At 32.5% G+C, this 17,062-nt stretch overlaps 1 protein-coding gene across 6 annotated transcripts in view; it reads left to right on the top strand.

Moving 5' to 3' along the window:
- Positions 1-17,062, top strand: part of LOC143236006 (uncharacterized) — a 96,530-nt gene that overhangs the window by 47,555 nt on the left and 31,913 nt on the right. For all 6 annotated transcript variants that reach the window (XM_076474191.1, XM_076474189.1, XM_076474190.1 and 3 more), the window contains one exon: positions 10,248-10,426. In XM_076474191.1, coding sequence (XP_076330306.1) covers positions 10,248-10,426 — 179 coding nt within the window. The remainder of the gene's footprint in view (positions 1-10,247; positions 10,427-17,062) is intronic.

The raw sequence follows: 17,062 nt of genomic DNA, 5'->3' as shown, positions 1-17,062 counted from the left end.
ATTATGTTATCTGATCTTATCATTATTCATTGCTGCTGTTATCAGTATGGTTTGTAGATATGATACAGTAATGATATCCAAATATTTACAACTGTTGCTTTTCTGTTGCCATGTCATGAATATTTGTAGATTGATTTTTATGATTATATTTTACAAATTTGTTGAATAAACATGATTATGTTGGGTGTCCAACTTTAATGTATCATTTAGAAATAACTTAAGTACTGATTAAGCCAAGTGTTTCAGAAAAATCTATGTAAAATAATAACATTGAGATGATTACATAGAATAATAAATGTTTAATGAATCAATGTGTAAGTTAGCCTGTAAATAGGAAATGAGAACTTGAATAATATGTGATATGAAATAATGTTTGACAAAGACTGAAAGTCTTGTAAAATTGAATGAAATATTTTTGCAAGATAGAGTAGTTTTATTTGGAATTATGAAGACTTTAAAATTAATTATAATTAAAAAAATATATTTTAACACATTGGCTTTCAAGCCTATTTTGTCAATACTTTCCAGGCTCCCAGTAGTCATTTTACAATTTCTGTTTTTTAGGAAGAGTGTAAATGTAGCTGCTGTGTTCCAGCCAGTAAGTGGCTCTTTAAAATGAAAATAGAGCACAATTCACCAGTGGGCTGTGTTATTGGAAGACTATCATGACCCACTGGTGGGTCATGTGGGAGTCAATGTATTAAGAAGTAAAACATAAATACCTCAACAAGTTTAATATAGGAATACTGTTCAAACACTCACAAGTGTAGAACATTTCAGTGTGTTAAAATTATAAAATTGGTTTAGTTTCTGCTAATTTGTGAGACTATTATTCTCAATAAATTGTAGTTCATGCTATTTAGATTACAATTTAAGTGAAGCCATTCAAATGTATAAACTTGGACAATAATTTATATGTAAAAACAGCTGGTATGGGTTGAGAAAATTTTATGTAGAAAAGCGAACAATGTTTCGACCTTCTTCAGTCATCATCAGGTTCACAAAGATAGAAAGAGGTAACTGACCGATAGCTGACTACATGTTTGAAGCGGGTTGTGTAATTGAGTGTAGGAATGTAGAGAGCATGCTTAGATGTTGGATATATTCATTAATATAGGTATAAAGGTGTTCCTTTGTATTGGTTTATTTTGGACTTGAGTTGTTGTATAAGTAACGCTTCTTTAATTTTGCATTTGTTTATGTTTGTTTCTTTATTTAGTATTTGCGTGTTTTCTATGGTTATGTTGTGTTTATTTGAGTTGAAGTGTTTGAAAATGTGTGAAGGTGACTTTTTATGTTCTTTGAATTTGGTTTCCATTTTTCTACTTGTTTCTCCAATATAGAAGTCGTGGCAGTTATCACATTGTATTTTATAAATAATGTTGGTGTGGTGTTTGTCAGTGTAGTTTGTATGTAGTATAGACTTAAGTTTTGTGCCTGGTTTTTCAATAAATTTGGTATTAACTGGAATGTCATATGTTGTTAATAGTTTTTACCAAATGTTGGTTATTTTTCTGCTGATGTCAGGAATATATGGTATGCAGCAGTATATGGTTTCATGATGTTTTGATTCGTGAGATATATTTACTTCTGTTGGTTGATTTTGCTTTCTGTCTAGGTATGTGAGTATAATGTTTTCTATGGTTTGTGGAGGAAACTTATTGATGTTGATGAAGTATTGTTTTATTTTGTCTAATTCATTGTTAATTTTACCTGGTGAGCATAGTTTTATGGCTGTGTTTATTTGGTTTGTTAGTATGTTGAGTTTTTGTTTTGTTTCATGTGCTGAGTCCCAAGGAATGTATAGTCCAGTATGGGTGATTTTTTGGTGTACTTCTGTTTTAAATTGTGTATCAGTTTTTGTAATTTTGAGGTTAAGAAATGATATTTGATTGCTTCCTTCTTGTTCACATGGGAAGTTAATGTTGGGATGTATAGAGTTAATATGATTGAAAAAATTAAGTGTATGTTCTGTAGATGTGAATCCTGCAATCGTGTTGTCTACATATCTGTACCAGTATAGTGGTGGATGTAATGCTGTGTTAGTTGCTTGTGCTTCAACTTGTGTCACAAAAATATTGGCCAGAACTGGCCTTAGAAGATAGCCAAGATAGCCTTAGAACTCTATATTTGAGACTCTAAGGCTATCTTGCAGGCTTCAGCGTTTGGAACTTCCATAAAGAGGGATATAGCATCGAAACTGGCCATTAAGGCTTTATAATTAAGTTGATTGAGATTAGGCTTGAAATTAAAAGAGTCTTTGATGAATGAGCTGGCTGATGTTACATATTTGGAGAATGCTCATGCTATGTATTTACCAAGATTGTAATTAAATGATTCATATGTGGACATTATTGGTCATAATGGACAATCTGGTTTATGAGGTTTGGGGATCATATTTGTGGTGTGCGTGAGCTTATTTTGCATAGGTAGGAATAAAGTGTTTGTGAAATTGTGTTGGCTTTTTTCATTTTTAGTAGTATTTTGTTTAGTTGGGTTTCATGTGTCTTTGTTAGATTTGTGTGTATTGGTTTAAATTTGTTTGTGTCTGATAGGATGTTCATATTTTGGATGTATTCATTTCGTGTTCATTATGACTATAGTGTTTCCTTTATCTGCTTTTAGAATTTTAATGTTTTTGTCTTGTTTTAGGTTTTTAATGGAATTAATGTCTCTTTCTGTAAGATTGATTTTTAGTTTTCTGTTTTGTGAAATTATGTTAATGATTTTTGAGATAATTCTTTGAAAAAAATCATTTAAGATGTTTTTAGGTGTTTCTGGAAAATATTAATTTTTTCTTTGAAGTTTGGCTGTTGGATGTCAATAAAATTGTCGATGTTGTCTTCTTTCTATTGGTTGTTTTTGGTTGTTTTCATATATTTGTTTTCTGTGGAGAGTATCACAAGTCTCCTGGCTGGGTCTTCTAAACGTGTTTTAATTGCTAAGGTTGGAACGTATCTAGGTGCTATTGCAAAGTTGAGTCCTTTGTTAAGTAGATGTATCTCGTCTGTGTTTAATTGTCGGTTGGATCTGTTAACTATGAAGTTAGTTAATGATTTGTCGTGTTGGTATCTTTTCTGTTGTTTGCAGCTTAGTTTTTCTAGTTTTTGTTGTGGCAGTTCTTTTTGTCCCTGTCATTCCTAGTGTTGATTTGGTTGATGTTTCATTGTATAAGTCCATAAATCTCTGGTTTAATGCAGCATACCAGCTGATGAACTTAGACCATATATTCTCGACATCAGCAGAAAAATAATCAAGATTTGGCAAAAAGTAGTAACAAAATATGATATTCCAGTTAATACCAAATTTATTCAAAAACCAGGCACAAAACTAAAGTCTATACTACGTAAAAACTACACTGACAAACGTCACACCAACATTATTTATAAAATACAATGTGATTGCTGCCACGACTTCTATATTGGAGAAACAAGTAGAAAAATGGAAACCAAATTCAAAGAACATAAAAAGTCACCTTCACACATTTTCAAACACTTCAACTCAAATAAACACAACATAACCATAGAAAACACGCAAATACTAAATAAAGAAACAAACATAAACAAATGCAAAATTAAAGAAGCGTTACTTATACAACAACTCAAGTCCAAAATAAACCAATACAAAGGAACACCTTTATACCTATATTAATGAATATATCCAACATCTAAGCATGCTCTCTACATTCCTACACTCAATTACACAATCCGCTTCAAACATGTAGTCAGCTATCGGTCAGTTACCTCTTTCTTTCTTTGTAAACCTGACGATGAGCGAAGAAGGTTGAAACGTTGTTTGCTCCTCTACATAAAATTTCTCAACCCATACCCACCATTTTACACATATATCTTTCTCAACAAGTGGGTTTTCTTGTCATCACAGATTATACAATTTTTTTGTGGATCATCTTTCACTTGCAAAAATATAGGTGCTTTATAAAAGTGACAGTTAAATCCTTTTGTTTGGTCAGATAAGACTATCAAAGAGTTGACAGGTGTATTATGTAGATTATTCATCTTCCATCTAATCTGTCAGTTCAAAATTAGTGATGGTCTTTTGTGTAGCTTTGCCTGAAAAATTTAAAACAAACAAGCTCATGGTTAATGATTAACAGGTTGATTTAAAAATAAGCACTTGCAAAGATTAACACAATTTAACTCTGTCATCTTGTCTTATTATGAAAGAACGTCTTCTTTTGATAAAATTGGTTTTTGTTGAAATCCAACTCATGTTTTAGATGTTGAAAACATCATCATTTCAGTTACAATGTGTTTAACTTAAGAGTGCTTTGTGGATAGTTTATTTTGTCATGCTGTCAACCTGTGGTGACAGCATAATGATCAATGCATCAAATAAGTCAGTGTAAAGTGCAAGTAAGATATAAGAAGTGCTTATGAAGTTGTTGCATGAGAAGTGAAGAAAAAGGTGTACAGCATTTTACAGTCTGGCATTAGTTTGTTTCTAAAACTATTGGTCAAATGATAGTTGCCTACCTGCCAAGTGACTTAGTTATAAAAAGTGTATTCTTATTACCAAAACTTTGGTTTAAAGGAAGATAAAGTATATTTACATTGATAGTCTCTGATTAGCATTCTTTTATTAAATTTTGGCATGGATGTTTATTTGGATTCTGTAAGCTTTAATGGATAAAGTCTGTCTATCTCCACCCTCTCTCTATATATAAAAATATATTCTATGTCTTGAGCGGGGCATGGTATGTACAGTTGGAACTGGACTGTGGATCCGAGCGTCTTTGATTTGTGCCCTACAACTTACAGTCATTAGTGTATTATAAAAAAAAAACATAAGTGGTGATCAAACCACACTGTTTAATTAGTATAGTTGAAGAGTTCATGATGGATACATTGGCAAGCTGCTTTCTCCCTGCCTATCAGTTCAAAACTATGAACTGCTGTCACAGTTAGCCTGTATGTAACTTTGGGAGAATATCCAAAACAAACAAATTATTCCTTTTAACTTTCCAAAACATTGTTTGAACTTTGACCTGAAATGACCAATAATCTCATCCTTTAATCTGATAACATACTATTATACATATTGAAAAAAATTAATTATTACCTCCTTTCTAAATGAATTTTTAACATAGATAACAGTCCTTAAATTTGAATTTGTTAAAACATGAAAATCATTTTGCAGTAATATGTGCTAGAGTATTGTAAATGTGATGACAAAGTACTTAATAACTGATGTACAATGACCAAGTAGTTTATTCCTTCATTTCAGAAGTTATAAACTTTGGTAATACAGGTACTGTTATCACTGAATCATTAAACTTAATGAATTTTGAATGTGCATACAAACAAAATCTTATGCTGCTTAAAATATTATGACAGTCATTGTTGAGTTGTGAAATGTTGTGGTTTTAAGGAGTGGATTATGTGATTTTATAACACAAACAAATTCAGGCAGTAAAACAGGTTGCTGTTGTTGTTTTTACATGCAGTGTTATACAATGAATCATGATGTTAGAATAAAAACATTTTTAATGGTAGGTAACTGGGGCTTAAAGAAGACTCACTGCCCACAAGATGGCACATCCTTATTATTTGATTTCTGGTAAAGAGATCATAGAATGTTATCATGTTATTAAGATAAAATCATTTATTTTGACAGGTAAATGTGGCTTAAAGAAGGTTCCTTATCCATAAGGTGGCACTTCCCTTTGCATTGTTTTGTGATAAAGATGCTATAACAGCCTATCTTTACTGACTCAGTAGTAGTATTAAAATTCTTATTATAAGTGTGGTTGGTTACATTATGGTGCTGTGTTTTGAGGTACTTTAGGAAGAGTCTCTTAGATTTGCAAAAAACTTTATAAAACAAAAAATGTTTTCCTTGTTTGTTTGGCCTTTGAATTTATAACATTGCCACATTAAAAGTACTTACTGTGTAATTTGTCCTGTTGCTGCTGGTTTGAACCTATATTTTTAATAGATCAGTATGTAAATTTCAAAACAGTATCTACTTGTGAACCTGCAGTTTTAACTATGGGGTGTACTTGTAATCCTTTACATACAAAGATTAATTATTATCCCGTACATTCTAAGAAGATTTATTTACATTCCATTGAAATTAGCCAAACTTGTGCAATTGTGAAACCTACGATATTGAGAATTTAAGTATCTAGGCTTTACCTGGAAGTTTGTTCACCTGTTTTTAGGGCATATTTTTTTACCTGCAATTAAAAGATAATTGTGGAGAGGAAAAGTATCCCCAATGCCTTTTGGGTTTAGAATTTCTTATCTGTTTTAATGTTTCTATGTGATTTTAATTTTATTGTTTATGATTCTGAATTTTTCTCTCATTTGTAGTCTATAATGATTATTTATTTTGTAGTTTTTTTTATTTGTCATTACACTGGTGCCCAAAAGTTAAGAAACAAATGTGTTTTGACTACTGTTTGTTCCCTAATTTTTGCACATCAGTATGTATGGGATTTTTTTTTTTTTCATTTTTGTTGGGATGTTTTGGATGTTTCTTACATTTCATGCTCTCTAAAGTTATGTTTTCATTTATAACACTGCACCTGGTTACTTAGTGGTATGTTTAAAGTCTTCTAATGCTAAAAACTGAGACTCAGTCCTTGTAGTGGACACAACAAAGATATCTCATTTTGAAAAACAAATACACTGTGTGATGGGTTGCCATTTGTTTGCTCTGATGAACTTCAAGTGGTTAAAAAAGATATGTTATCCTTATAGAGGTGGAGATTGTCAGTTTCATGAGTACAGTAATGTTTGCTTTGAAGCATTATGAACTGTTTTAAAGCATTGAACTGTCTATAATTCAATCATGACATTGTATACCAACTCAAACATATTTCCAGCAAAATTCAAATGATGTAGAAGTTTCTTGACTTCTTATAGGTACTATGCACTCAGTATAACATCTCATCTTACATTCAAGTAATGTTAATGCTTATAATTAATACTGGATAATTAAATGATAAACTTTCTTGAAACAAATGTTTCTCATATTTTAGTTCATATAATAACCCTTAACCCTAGTGTATACATTCAACCATGTCTAACAAATGTTAACCATACCTTTCCTTTTTATTTAAAATTCATTGACAGCAGTGACTATTTAGGACATGAAGATACACATGTATAGTGTTCACTTGGAGTGAGACTAATAGTTTGTACCCTGGGGACTGTCAATTAGTGCAGAATTTTTTATTTTTGTTTTGGCTTCCTTTTGATTATAACAAACTAATGTAATTAGTTGGAGGTTTGGATTTGCTGTTTCTAATGCAGTCCTTCCTATTAATTTTGTTTTAATATGCATAACTACTATGTCAGTATTAGTATTCTACATATATTTGTGTGTTATTTATATTTATTTGAGATCAAAGGATTTCATGTTAACTGGAATGTGTTAAGGCTTGCCTGTACTGTTCTATACATTAAATAGAGCATTAAATAATGCAGTCCTTCCTATTGATTTTGTTTTAATATGCATAACTACTATGTCAGTATTAGTATTCTACATATATTTGTGTGTTATTTATATTTATTTGAGATCAAAGGATTTCATGTAAACTGGAATGTGTTAAGGCTTGCCTGTACTGTTCTATACATTAAATAGAGCATTAAATAATGCAGTCCTTTGTATTAATTTTGTTTTAATATGCATAATTACTTTGTCAGTATTAGTATTCTACATATATTTGTGTGTTATTTATATTTATTTGAGATCAAAGGATTTCATGTTAACTGGAATGTGTTAAGGCTTGCCTGTACTGTTCTATACATTAAATAGAGCATTAAATAATGCAGTCCTTCCTATTGATTTTGTTTTAATATGCATAACTACTATGTCAGTATTAGTATTCTACATATATTTGTGTGTTATTTATATTTATTTGAGATCAAAGGATTTCATGTTAACTGGAATGTGTTAAGGCTTGCCTGTACTGTTCTATACATTAAATAGAGCATTAAATAATGCAGTCCTTCCTATTGATTTTGTTTTAATATGCATAACTACTATGTCAGTATTAGTATTCTACATATATTTGTGTGTTATTTATATTTATTTGAGATCAAAGGATTTCATGTTAACTGGAATGTGTTAAGGCTTGCCTGTACTGTTCTATACATTAAATAGAGCATTTGACAGATGCTTTATAGTTTATTTAAACTCATAATTTTAGTTTCCCCTACTCCTCATGAGCTCATCTGCCTTAAGGCATCAATACTATTATTTAGTTTTATGTATAAAATTTAAAATGGAGGTCTGGAAAAGATTAATACACCTGAGTCCCATTCAGTCACATTAAATTGTATATTGGACCTTATGAAGCGATACTTAAAACTTGTGCATGTATTCGTCACCATAACATAGTGTATACTATCTTGAAATTGGTAAACCCAAATCTTTCAAAAATGTGGTCTCTGTATACAGTGTTAATTTATTCATGTTAACAAATTGTATGGAAGTTACTGGTACTAGTAGACAGGTTTTGTTTGGTATGGTCAGGTTGTTAGGGAACTGGACTTGCAATCTGTGTGTTGAGGGTTCATATTTCGTTACTGAACATATTCCTCTTTTAGCCATATAAGTATTATAATGTAATGGTCATCTCAATTTTTGATGTTAAGAAGTAGCCTAAGAGTTGGCGGTGTGTGATGTTGACATCTGCCTTCCTTCTTATTTTGTTATTTGTAAAGTAGATGCAGATAGCCGTCAAGTAGCTTTGCGTGAGTTTTAATTGAGATTAAATTCATGTATAGCCTATTTCTAAAATATTGTTCATTGGATGATATATTCAGGGTGTCTACATTGTTAACTCAAATAAACGTTTATTAAAATATGGCTGACGTTTCTTGGTCTAATTATTCCACCCGTATCTTTCGAAACGTGGAGAATACTTAAAACTTGTATACGTATTATGATTCGTAATGGATGACAGCATGTGTCAAAGAGATCGTGTAATCTCAATTGACGTAGAACTAGAAAACCTAGCTTGATTAAGCTGTACACACATTTGAAAACAACTTGTATAATGCGTGTTGATGGCCATTTTAAATTTATGTGGTTATGGCATACACCAACAGTGATAAATAATAATTTTTGATTTATTTGTACATTTAAATCAAATGATTTTGAGGTGACTTTTCTAAGGACTCCAATATATTTTGGTTCTTTAATACATTAGATTTCTTCTGCATGTTATGTCCTTTTAGAGGATACTGTTTAGTCTCGTCACTAGAAATCAAAGCATAATGTACGCTATCTTGAAATTGATATGTCCAAATCTTTCAAAAATGTGGTCTCTCTACAGAGTGTTAATTTATTCATGTTTACGAACACGTGGTTTTGTTAAAGCTTGAACTTGCACGGTGAAAATTACTTCGTGTGGAAAACAAACGAACATAAGACGTCCCATGACGAGAAACCCATTTGGAGTAAAAATGTATTTCAAGACAGCTGGTATGGGTATTAAAACTTTTATTAAAATAGAGAACAACGTTTCGGCCTTCTTAGGTCATCTTCAGATTAACAAACGTTATTTTTTTTTTGGTATATTGATTATATGAACATTCGAGAATCCGTTTAGAATGGTTTAGGTTAATATCCGATTACCATGAACTTGTTTTTTTGGGCATTATATTTTTAAGCCAGACAGAAAGAAGCCTTGACCATAGCAAGAATGAATTCAAGGAATTCTGTAGGCACATAGACAGAAAATGTTTATGATATACTTGCCTTGAGATAACGACATCAAGATATACGCTTTATGTTGTTTTTTAAATTTTAACGTTGTTGGAAATAGTATCGGAACTACTGTCGTAGTTTGTTTCTCATGAATTTCTTGAAAAGCTACACGAGGGTTAGCTACGCTAGCCCGCCTTAATTTAGCAGTGAAAGGCAGCTAGTCATCAACATCCGTCGCCAACTCTCGGGCTACTCTTTCGCTAACGAACAGTGTGATTGATCGTTGCTTTATAACGCCCCCACAGCTAAAAAGGGAAGCTTGTCTGGTGAGACGGGGATTTCAACTCGCGACCTGCAGATTGCGAGTCTAGAGCCCTAACCATTTGGCCGTGTATGCTCTTGTAGTTATCGTTTTTTTTTTTAAAGTTCTTCACTGATTAGCATTAGTGGAACTAATATTTAGTGTATTTGGACTCAAAGTAATAAAATAAACAACATTGGCCTTCATTTGATGATATTTTTGTAATATATATGATCTTTGTGATGTATTATTTGAACGATTTCAGGCAGTCAAATTAGAAAGTGTCCACGTTGGAAGAGCGCGATACTTGGTCGTCATTTCCTGTCAGGGTCGACATCACACTGAAGAAAGCTGTTTGCTGGGGATTGACTGTAATGACGGCACTACCATTGGGCTTGTTTTGCCTATCTGGGCTGATACCAGCATCACGCTGGACGGAGATGGGTAGGTTGTACTTTCGTTTTACAAACTCCTACACTTACATACATCCACTTTCTCTTGACTATTGATAAATTGTTAGTTTCATATACTTGTTTCCTTGATGAGCCATCTCATTGACAGGGGACAGTGTTCTTATATTTATTTTGTTTATTTTAATTGTTTTAAGTTCTTCGTAGCTTCTTGATTAATGCTAATAAGTTGTGATAAAAGTTATTAAAATGAAGAAATTATGAATATGTGACTGTCCTTGTTTGGAGCTTTTCTTAACCACACATATTTGGAAATATTCGTTGTTTTGATAGCTTAGTCAGTGTTTCATAAACGTCTAATATAGTTTTAATTATTTGACATTTAGGAGTGAACATTGTACTAGCTTAAAATAAAAGCTGTTTTTAAAAATGTTACTTATATCGAACATCTGGTGTGTAAATAACGTCAGCGAAAACGAGGTATACACAAGTTTTGTCATATAACCAAAGACACGAACTGAGGTTAAATGTGTTACACTAAAATGGTGTTAGAGCCTCACCACCTCATTACAGTTTATGTTGTAGTGTCCATCTTGCTCTGTCTGAGAACAATCGTTCATCTTGACAGTATTCTGCAGCGTAATTTCCATTCTAGAAGGACCTGTCTAAGGCTGTCATGTCCAAAGCACTTCTTTTCTCCTTGCAAGCTTTTCGTAAGCCATCAAGTGTACATATATGACATTTTTCCAGCATGTATTTCAACCGTCTAATCACACACAAATCTATGGGCACCATGTCCAGGGACTTGGCCAGCATGAAATAACATAATATCTGTTTCATTCTCGAGCTGCTTGAGGGATACAACGATTGAACGTATATAGTGTAGAAACTTGTATACACGTGACACTTTTTTTTTGTTTTTTGCTTGAGCCAGATGTATAGTTTTTACCACTAATCTTTATATTCCATCTTGTTACAAGACATTGCTTACCGATTCAGGGGTATGATTTGTTGCAGATCTCTTTCAAAGCAGTTCTGATGCCTCCACATTTATTCATATTCCTTTGTTTTCCAATACCTTTATGCACAACTGGGGACATACCTGTCTTAGAAACTGTAAATTTCTGATTAGAAATCATAGTTATGATCTGAGTGTATGGATGTTTTGCCTCGAAAAGGGCTGTTACATACCATTCTTGAAAGCAATCGATTTTTGTGACATTATATTGTCTATGCAAAACCAATCTATGTTAAAACGTAGTTATAACACATACTATTCCACTACAGTTTTTATCTGCTCTGTTTGTCACGTGAGTTGCTGATTAACATATTCAAAATAATTTGATATAATGTAGTGAATTCTGTATACATACACAATGAGTTTCAAATGAAAACACATCAGAAGATAACTAAATATCTTTATTTAGTTTATTCTAACAGCAGATGATGGGAATTTCGGGGATGTAGATCTGTGAAGTACATTAACAGATGTGGTGTTTGTATAGTTGTTTGAGTACTTAAAAAGTGTCTTACTAGCAATCCCTAGAAGGATAGCCCATTAACTCTGTAAAACTACTCATTGGTGCCAAAAATAGAGCCATCCCATGACTCTGAAGTTAGACTCTAGGACAGAACTTGCTTGTAAAAGAAAGGAAGAATGTAACAGTTTGAGTAGTTAAAGTGCCTTACTAACAAGTGCCAGAGGGATAGTCTTTTATTCATTTGGTAGAGTACGACAGGTATCAACTACAAATTGTAAACGAGGAGATGTATCATTGAAATGAAGTCACCACATTTATATATATTCAGTAGTAAAGCAGCTACAGTGAATATGAAAGATGATAATTTTTTATACCTACTGCTCATGCGCGCTTCGTACAGGTGGTCAAATGGTTCTATGCGCGCGAACGAACTTTTTTTGTAAAAATATGAGGATAGAAATCATAATCTGTGAATAGGAATGGAGAATAAAAGCTATTTCATATGCATCATCTAGTCATCTAATGCACTAAATAATTTATGGATAGCAGGGATTTATTATTTATTTAGTAAGTTTCTTGGTCCTAAAAGATGGCCTTCTATTGAACATAGGCTCACTTAACTTAATCAGACTAGTTAGCCCTTATGTATAATGTTGAAAATAGTTAATAAACAACACACAATGTTAAAACCGTGCACAGTTAAAAACATTTCTAAAATATAGACTCTGCATGTTAGAAATGTTTATCACGTCCTGTTCAGGAGTGAACTCGCAATACATAATTGTTATATCTATTTCCTCGTAGCTAGATCATGTGACCTGTGTGTAAAGTTACATTTCTGCATGGATCTTACACAGATATCTGCCAGACCTTTGCCTCTATTTAAGACCTCTGATCACGAAAATCCGACCCATCTAGACATCGCGCCAAATTTTGAAACCTCATGTCTCCAAGACGCTGATTGGTAGAAATAAAATACTTGACTCTACTATTCAGAATTTTTTTCAGATTTAAAGTATATGAAGTACGAAAAAGATACAGCTGTATAAAGCAGTAATGGTTTTAGAGGTTTTAGCGTTTTCATTTATTCCATAATTAATATCATACACCTTGCTTTCTTGTAATCTAATTAGATTTTGACCTCTCAGGTCACATGTCCTTCTCAGTACTCTTCTCTCTTCACTTCTAGTTAATATGATATGTTTATTTGAACATCAATCCAAAAGTAAGCACCATCTACAAACATCATAGGTGAAGCAGTTTCCTTTCTTTCTATGTTTATATTCCTGACAAGCCATTTTACAGATCTCACTTACGAGTATATTTTTTTCTATCGGAAGAAGCATTTTTAGATTGTATTATTGGATTACAGTTATGTTGCTTGGTGCCTTCAAACCGTTTTTCGGCCCGTTATGGTCAGGTGGTTACGACGCTTGACTAGTAATCTGAGGGTCGTGGGTTCGAATCCCCGTCGCACCAATCATGCTCGCCCTTTCAGACATGGAGGCGTTATAATGTGACGGTTAATCCCACTATTTGTTGGTAAAAGAGTAGTCCAAGAGTTGGTGATGGGTGGTGATGACTAGCTGCCTTTCTTCTAGTTTTACACTGTTAAATTAGGGACGGCTAGCGCAGATAGCCCTCTTGTAGCTTTGCGCGAAATTGAAAAACAAACAAACTAAACCGCTTTTAAACTCTATGACATTTTCTTTCCAAATTTGGTTAGTTTAATAATTGATCTTTTTAAAACTTTATTATTTGTAATAATTCATGAATATTGTTGGCTGTAATAATACCCTCTGGATATGTCATTATTACGGCTAATAATATCTGATGTTGTGTTTTATGTACATGATTTGTTGTGGCTTTATTTCAGTCCTTTCATTATTTTACACATCTCTTTATGTTTTGGTAACCGATACTTGAAATTATTTTTTGTCTGCCCAGTATGAATACTTCCACATTCACATTCAATTCTGTAATTTCAATTAACCGTATATTATATTTAGTATTATCTGAGATTAATTTTGTCTTGTTCTTAGGTTGAAATATAGAATAAAATATTTATATATAAGAGAGACTAAACCTGGAATGTATGGTGGGACTTCTTCTGAGATTCTTGCAGAAATGTAAACTTATATAAAGGTCACATGATCTAGCTGCGAAGAAATACATAACTGTGACACATGTGTCTTTTAAGCGTACTTTGAAGATGATGTGGTAAACAACAAACATTTCAGAAATGTTTTTTAACTGTGTATCGATTCTCATGTTGGGTGTTTATTTATTTATTATTCTATCATATTTTTAACTGGAAAGATTGAATATCTTTTCTAAACCTTTCTAAAATTAATCTGAATCATATCCACTCAATATAATGTATTGTAAGAGTATACGGGAAGCTGTTTAACAAGTTGTGTTTCTCGTATTTGGTTTTTCTTCCTTTTAAATAAAGTAGGTTTTGTTTTGTTTTCAAATTAGACAGGATAAAAACAACTTATATACCGAATAAGCGATTCGAAAGCGTATATCAACCACCACCTTGTATGACATTTTGACTTGAGTGTCTAACATTCCGGCACAAGTCCTGTTGTGGAATACTGGGAAAAAAAAGAAGCCAAAATACTGTAAAAACATGTTGGTATGTTTTACTAAAGAAAACCTTTTCAAAATGTCATTTTCGGTTTTATTTGACAATGAGGTAAATATTTTTTTTTTTGGCTGGACTTCCAGATAAAAGCCATGATCATTTTTTGTTTTGTTTTTTTCTGTTGTACCGAGTTACTACGACCTTTTCCATTACCTGTTGCAATGAGCGTTTATGACAGTGGTCGCTCAGCAACAGAAACAGTAATCTGTGAGGTTGTAACCAAGCGATGAACGTGATTTTGAAATTGAGTTAAAACTTTTTATAAAACATAATTTTGAGCGCCGATGGAAGCACGTGAATGGAGAGAGATAATACTTAATTTGCATTCGTATAATTTGTACTGTTATTATTTTCAAATCGACTTTAGCTTTTCCAGATATGCCTGCATTCACTCGATACAATAGCTCCAACAGTAGGAACATTAAAATACACAAATTACCCAAGAGAGGAAGAATGAACGCAGAAAATTATGAGAATGATATGGATTGTTGTAGCTTGTCAGTCTGTTGGTGCATATTCCTTGGGAATGAGGGCAGTTTTCAGTGCCCCTGTGACTCTAGGTTCCCAAGACCTTTGCCAATTTCAGAGTTTTTGAGCAGTTTTGTTTTCATTTAACACACGATTTATTTAATATGGAATATTTATGTTGTTATTGTGTTTAATTTACTGTGTTAACTCCATACTCCAAAAAAAGTAGTAATTATTTCAATATTATTAAGGTGCTAGAGAACAATTTAACAAATTATTAACATCCAGGCTTGTTTGTATACGTATAAGACATGCGATAATTATTTTATTTTATTCAACGTATTTTATGTAACCGCCTGAAAGCCAATTCAGACCGTATTAACTGTGTTGGCTTGGCATGGCTTAGTGTTTAGGGCGCTTTATTCGGAATCCGCGGAGCGTGGGATCGAACCCTGTCACTGGACATGTTTGTTCTTCCAGCCATGGAGGTGTTGTAATGCTACAGTTAGTCCTACCATACAATGGTGACAGGGTAGTTCAAGAGTTGACGGCAGGTGCTGTTGACTAGTTGTCTTTTCTTGTCTGTCACTTCAAAATTAGGGATGGCAAGCGCAAATAGCACTTGAGTAGGTTTATGCGAATTTCAAAACTAATATACCTGCAACTGTTATTTGAAGAATCGAGTATGTTACTTCACATCTTGAACAAGTAGTAATACACTAGGTTAAGATAACTGTGTCAGAAGAAGGCAAACAAACATGTTGGGAAAATGTAACCGGTAAAGAGTGGGAAGAGCAGCTGGGAAGTAATTTGTAATCGGATAAAAACAGATAATTCGAAAAGAAAATTAACACAAGGAATATCCCAAACCGAGACGTAACTAAGTGCAGAGTAATAAACCAAATGTTAAAATAACAAATAATTAAAATGAATTAATAGCTTAAATTACTATATATATAAAACATGAGTGAAAGGCTACGAAAATACAAGTGTGTTGTTGTGAGAATAATAAAAGAGAATCAGAGGAAATCCGTAACTGTAGAAATTACATTTCATAAAATTGTTTATTTCTAGTAAACCAAAATAAATTGATAGTGTATTGAAATAAGATGATTACCTGTACATAGAAAGTAACAAAGGATATTGAAGTAATTTGTATAATAAGATACCAGAACATTTCGGATCTTGGTTCATGGCTGTAAAATACAGATTATCGAGTAAAAGTTACTCAAGTAAAACACGAACCCGTAAAAAACTAAAGGCGTTACTTATTTATTTGTTCGTCTAAGGAAAATCAGTGGAAAGAGATTTTCAAAGAAAAATGAAAACGTGGAATAAAATGCCACCACCTTGATTGGTGTATTTAAAATTAGGTGCAGTGTTCTGTTTTACTGTAAACTGTTTGACAGTAAAAACGTTGCAGCTGATAATGATTTATATTCCTGCCAATGTATTGAAACGTTGTAGAATCTCTCGAGAAAAGCAGTTATCGAAGGAATTGGAATTTCGATTGAGAACGAACTGTACAATGGACAATACATCTCAAACTTTAAAACCATATGAAATGGCAACATTTAATAGGCTTAGTGCAACAGTTATGCGTTTGATAGTCAGATCAAGCGTGTTGTGGAATTAATTGATTTAAAAAAAACCCAACCTAAATGTGATTGATTGAATAAAATTCTCCAATATAGAAGTCGTGGCAGTTATCACATTGTATTTTATAAATAATGTTGGTGTGGTGTTTGTCAGTGTAGTTTTTACATAGTATAGACCTCAGTTTTGTGCCGGGTTTTTGAATAAATTTGGTATTAACAGGAATGTCATATTTTGTTACTAATTTTACCAAATGTTGGTTATTTGTTTGCTGATGTCAGGAATATATGGTATACAGCAGTATAAAATACAAATGTTATAACTGCCACGACTTCTATATTGGAGAAACAAGTAGAAAAATGGAAACCAGATTCAAAGAACATAAAAGTCACCTTCACACGTTTTCGAACACTGCAAGTCAAATAAACACAACATAACCATAGAAAACACTCAAATACTAAATAAAGAAACAAAC

Source organism: Tachypleus tridentatus, chromosome 13 (assembly GCF_004210375.1).
Source record: "Tachypleus tridentatus isolate NWPU-2018 chromosome 13, ASM421037v1, whole genome shotgun sequence".
Classification (NCBI taxonomy): domain Eukaryota; kingdom Metazoa; phylum Arthropoda; class Merostomata; order Xiphosura; family Limulidae; genus Tachypleus; species Tachypleus tridentatus.
Note: the sequence above shows the minus strand (reverse complement) of the source record. Positions and strands in the feature narration are given on the sequence as shown.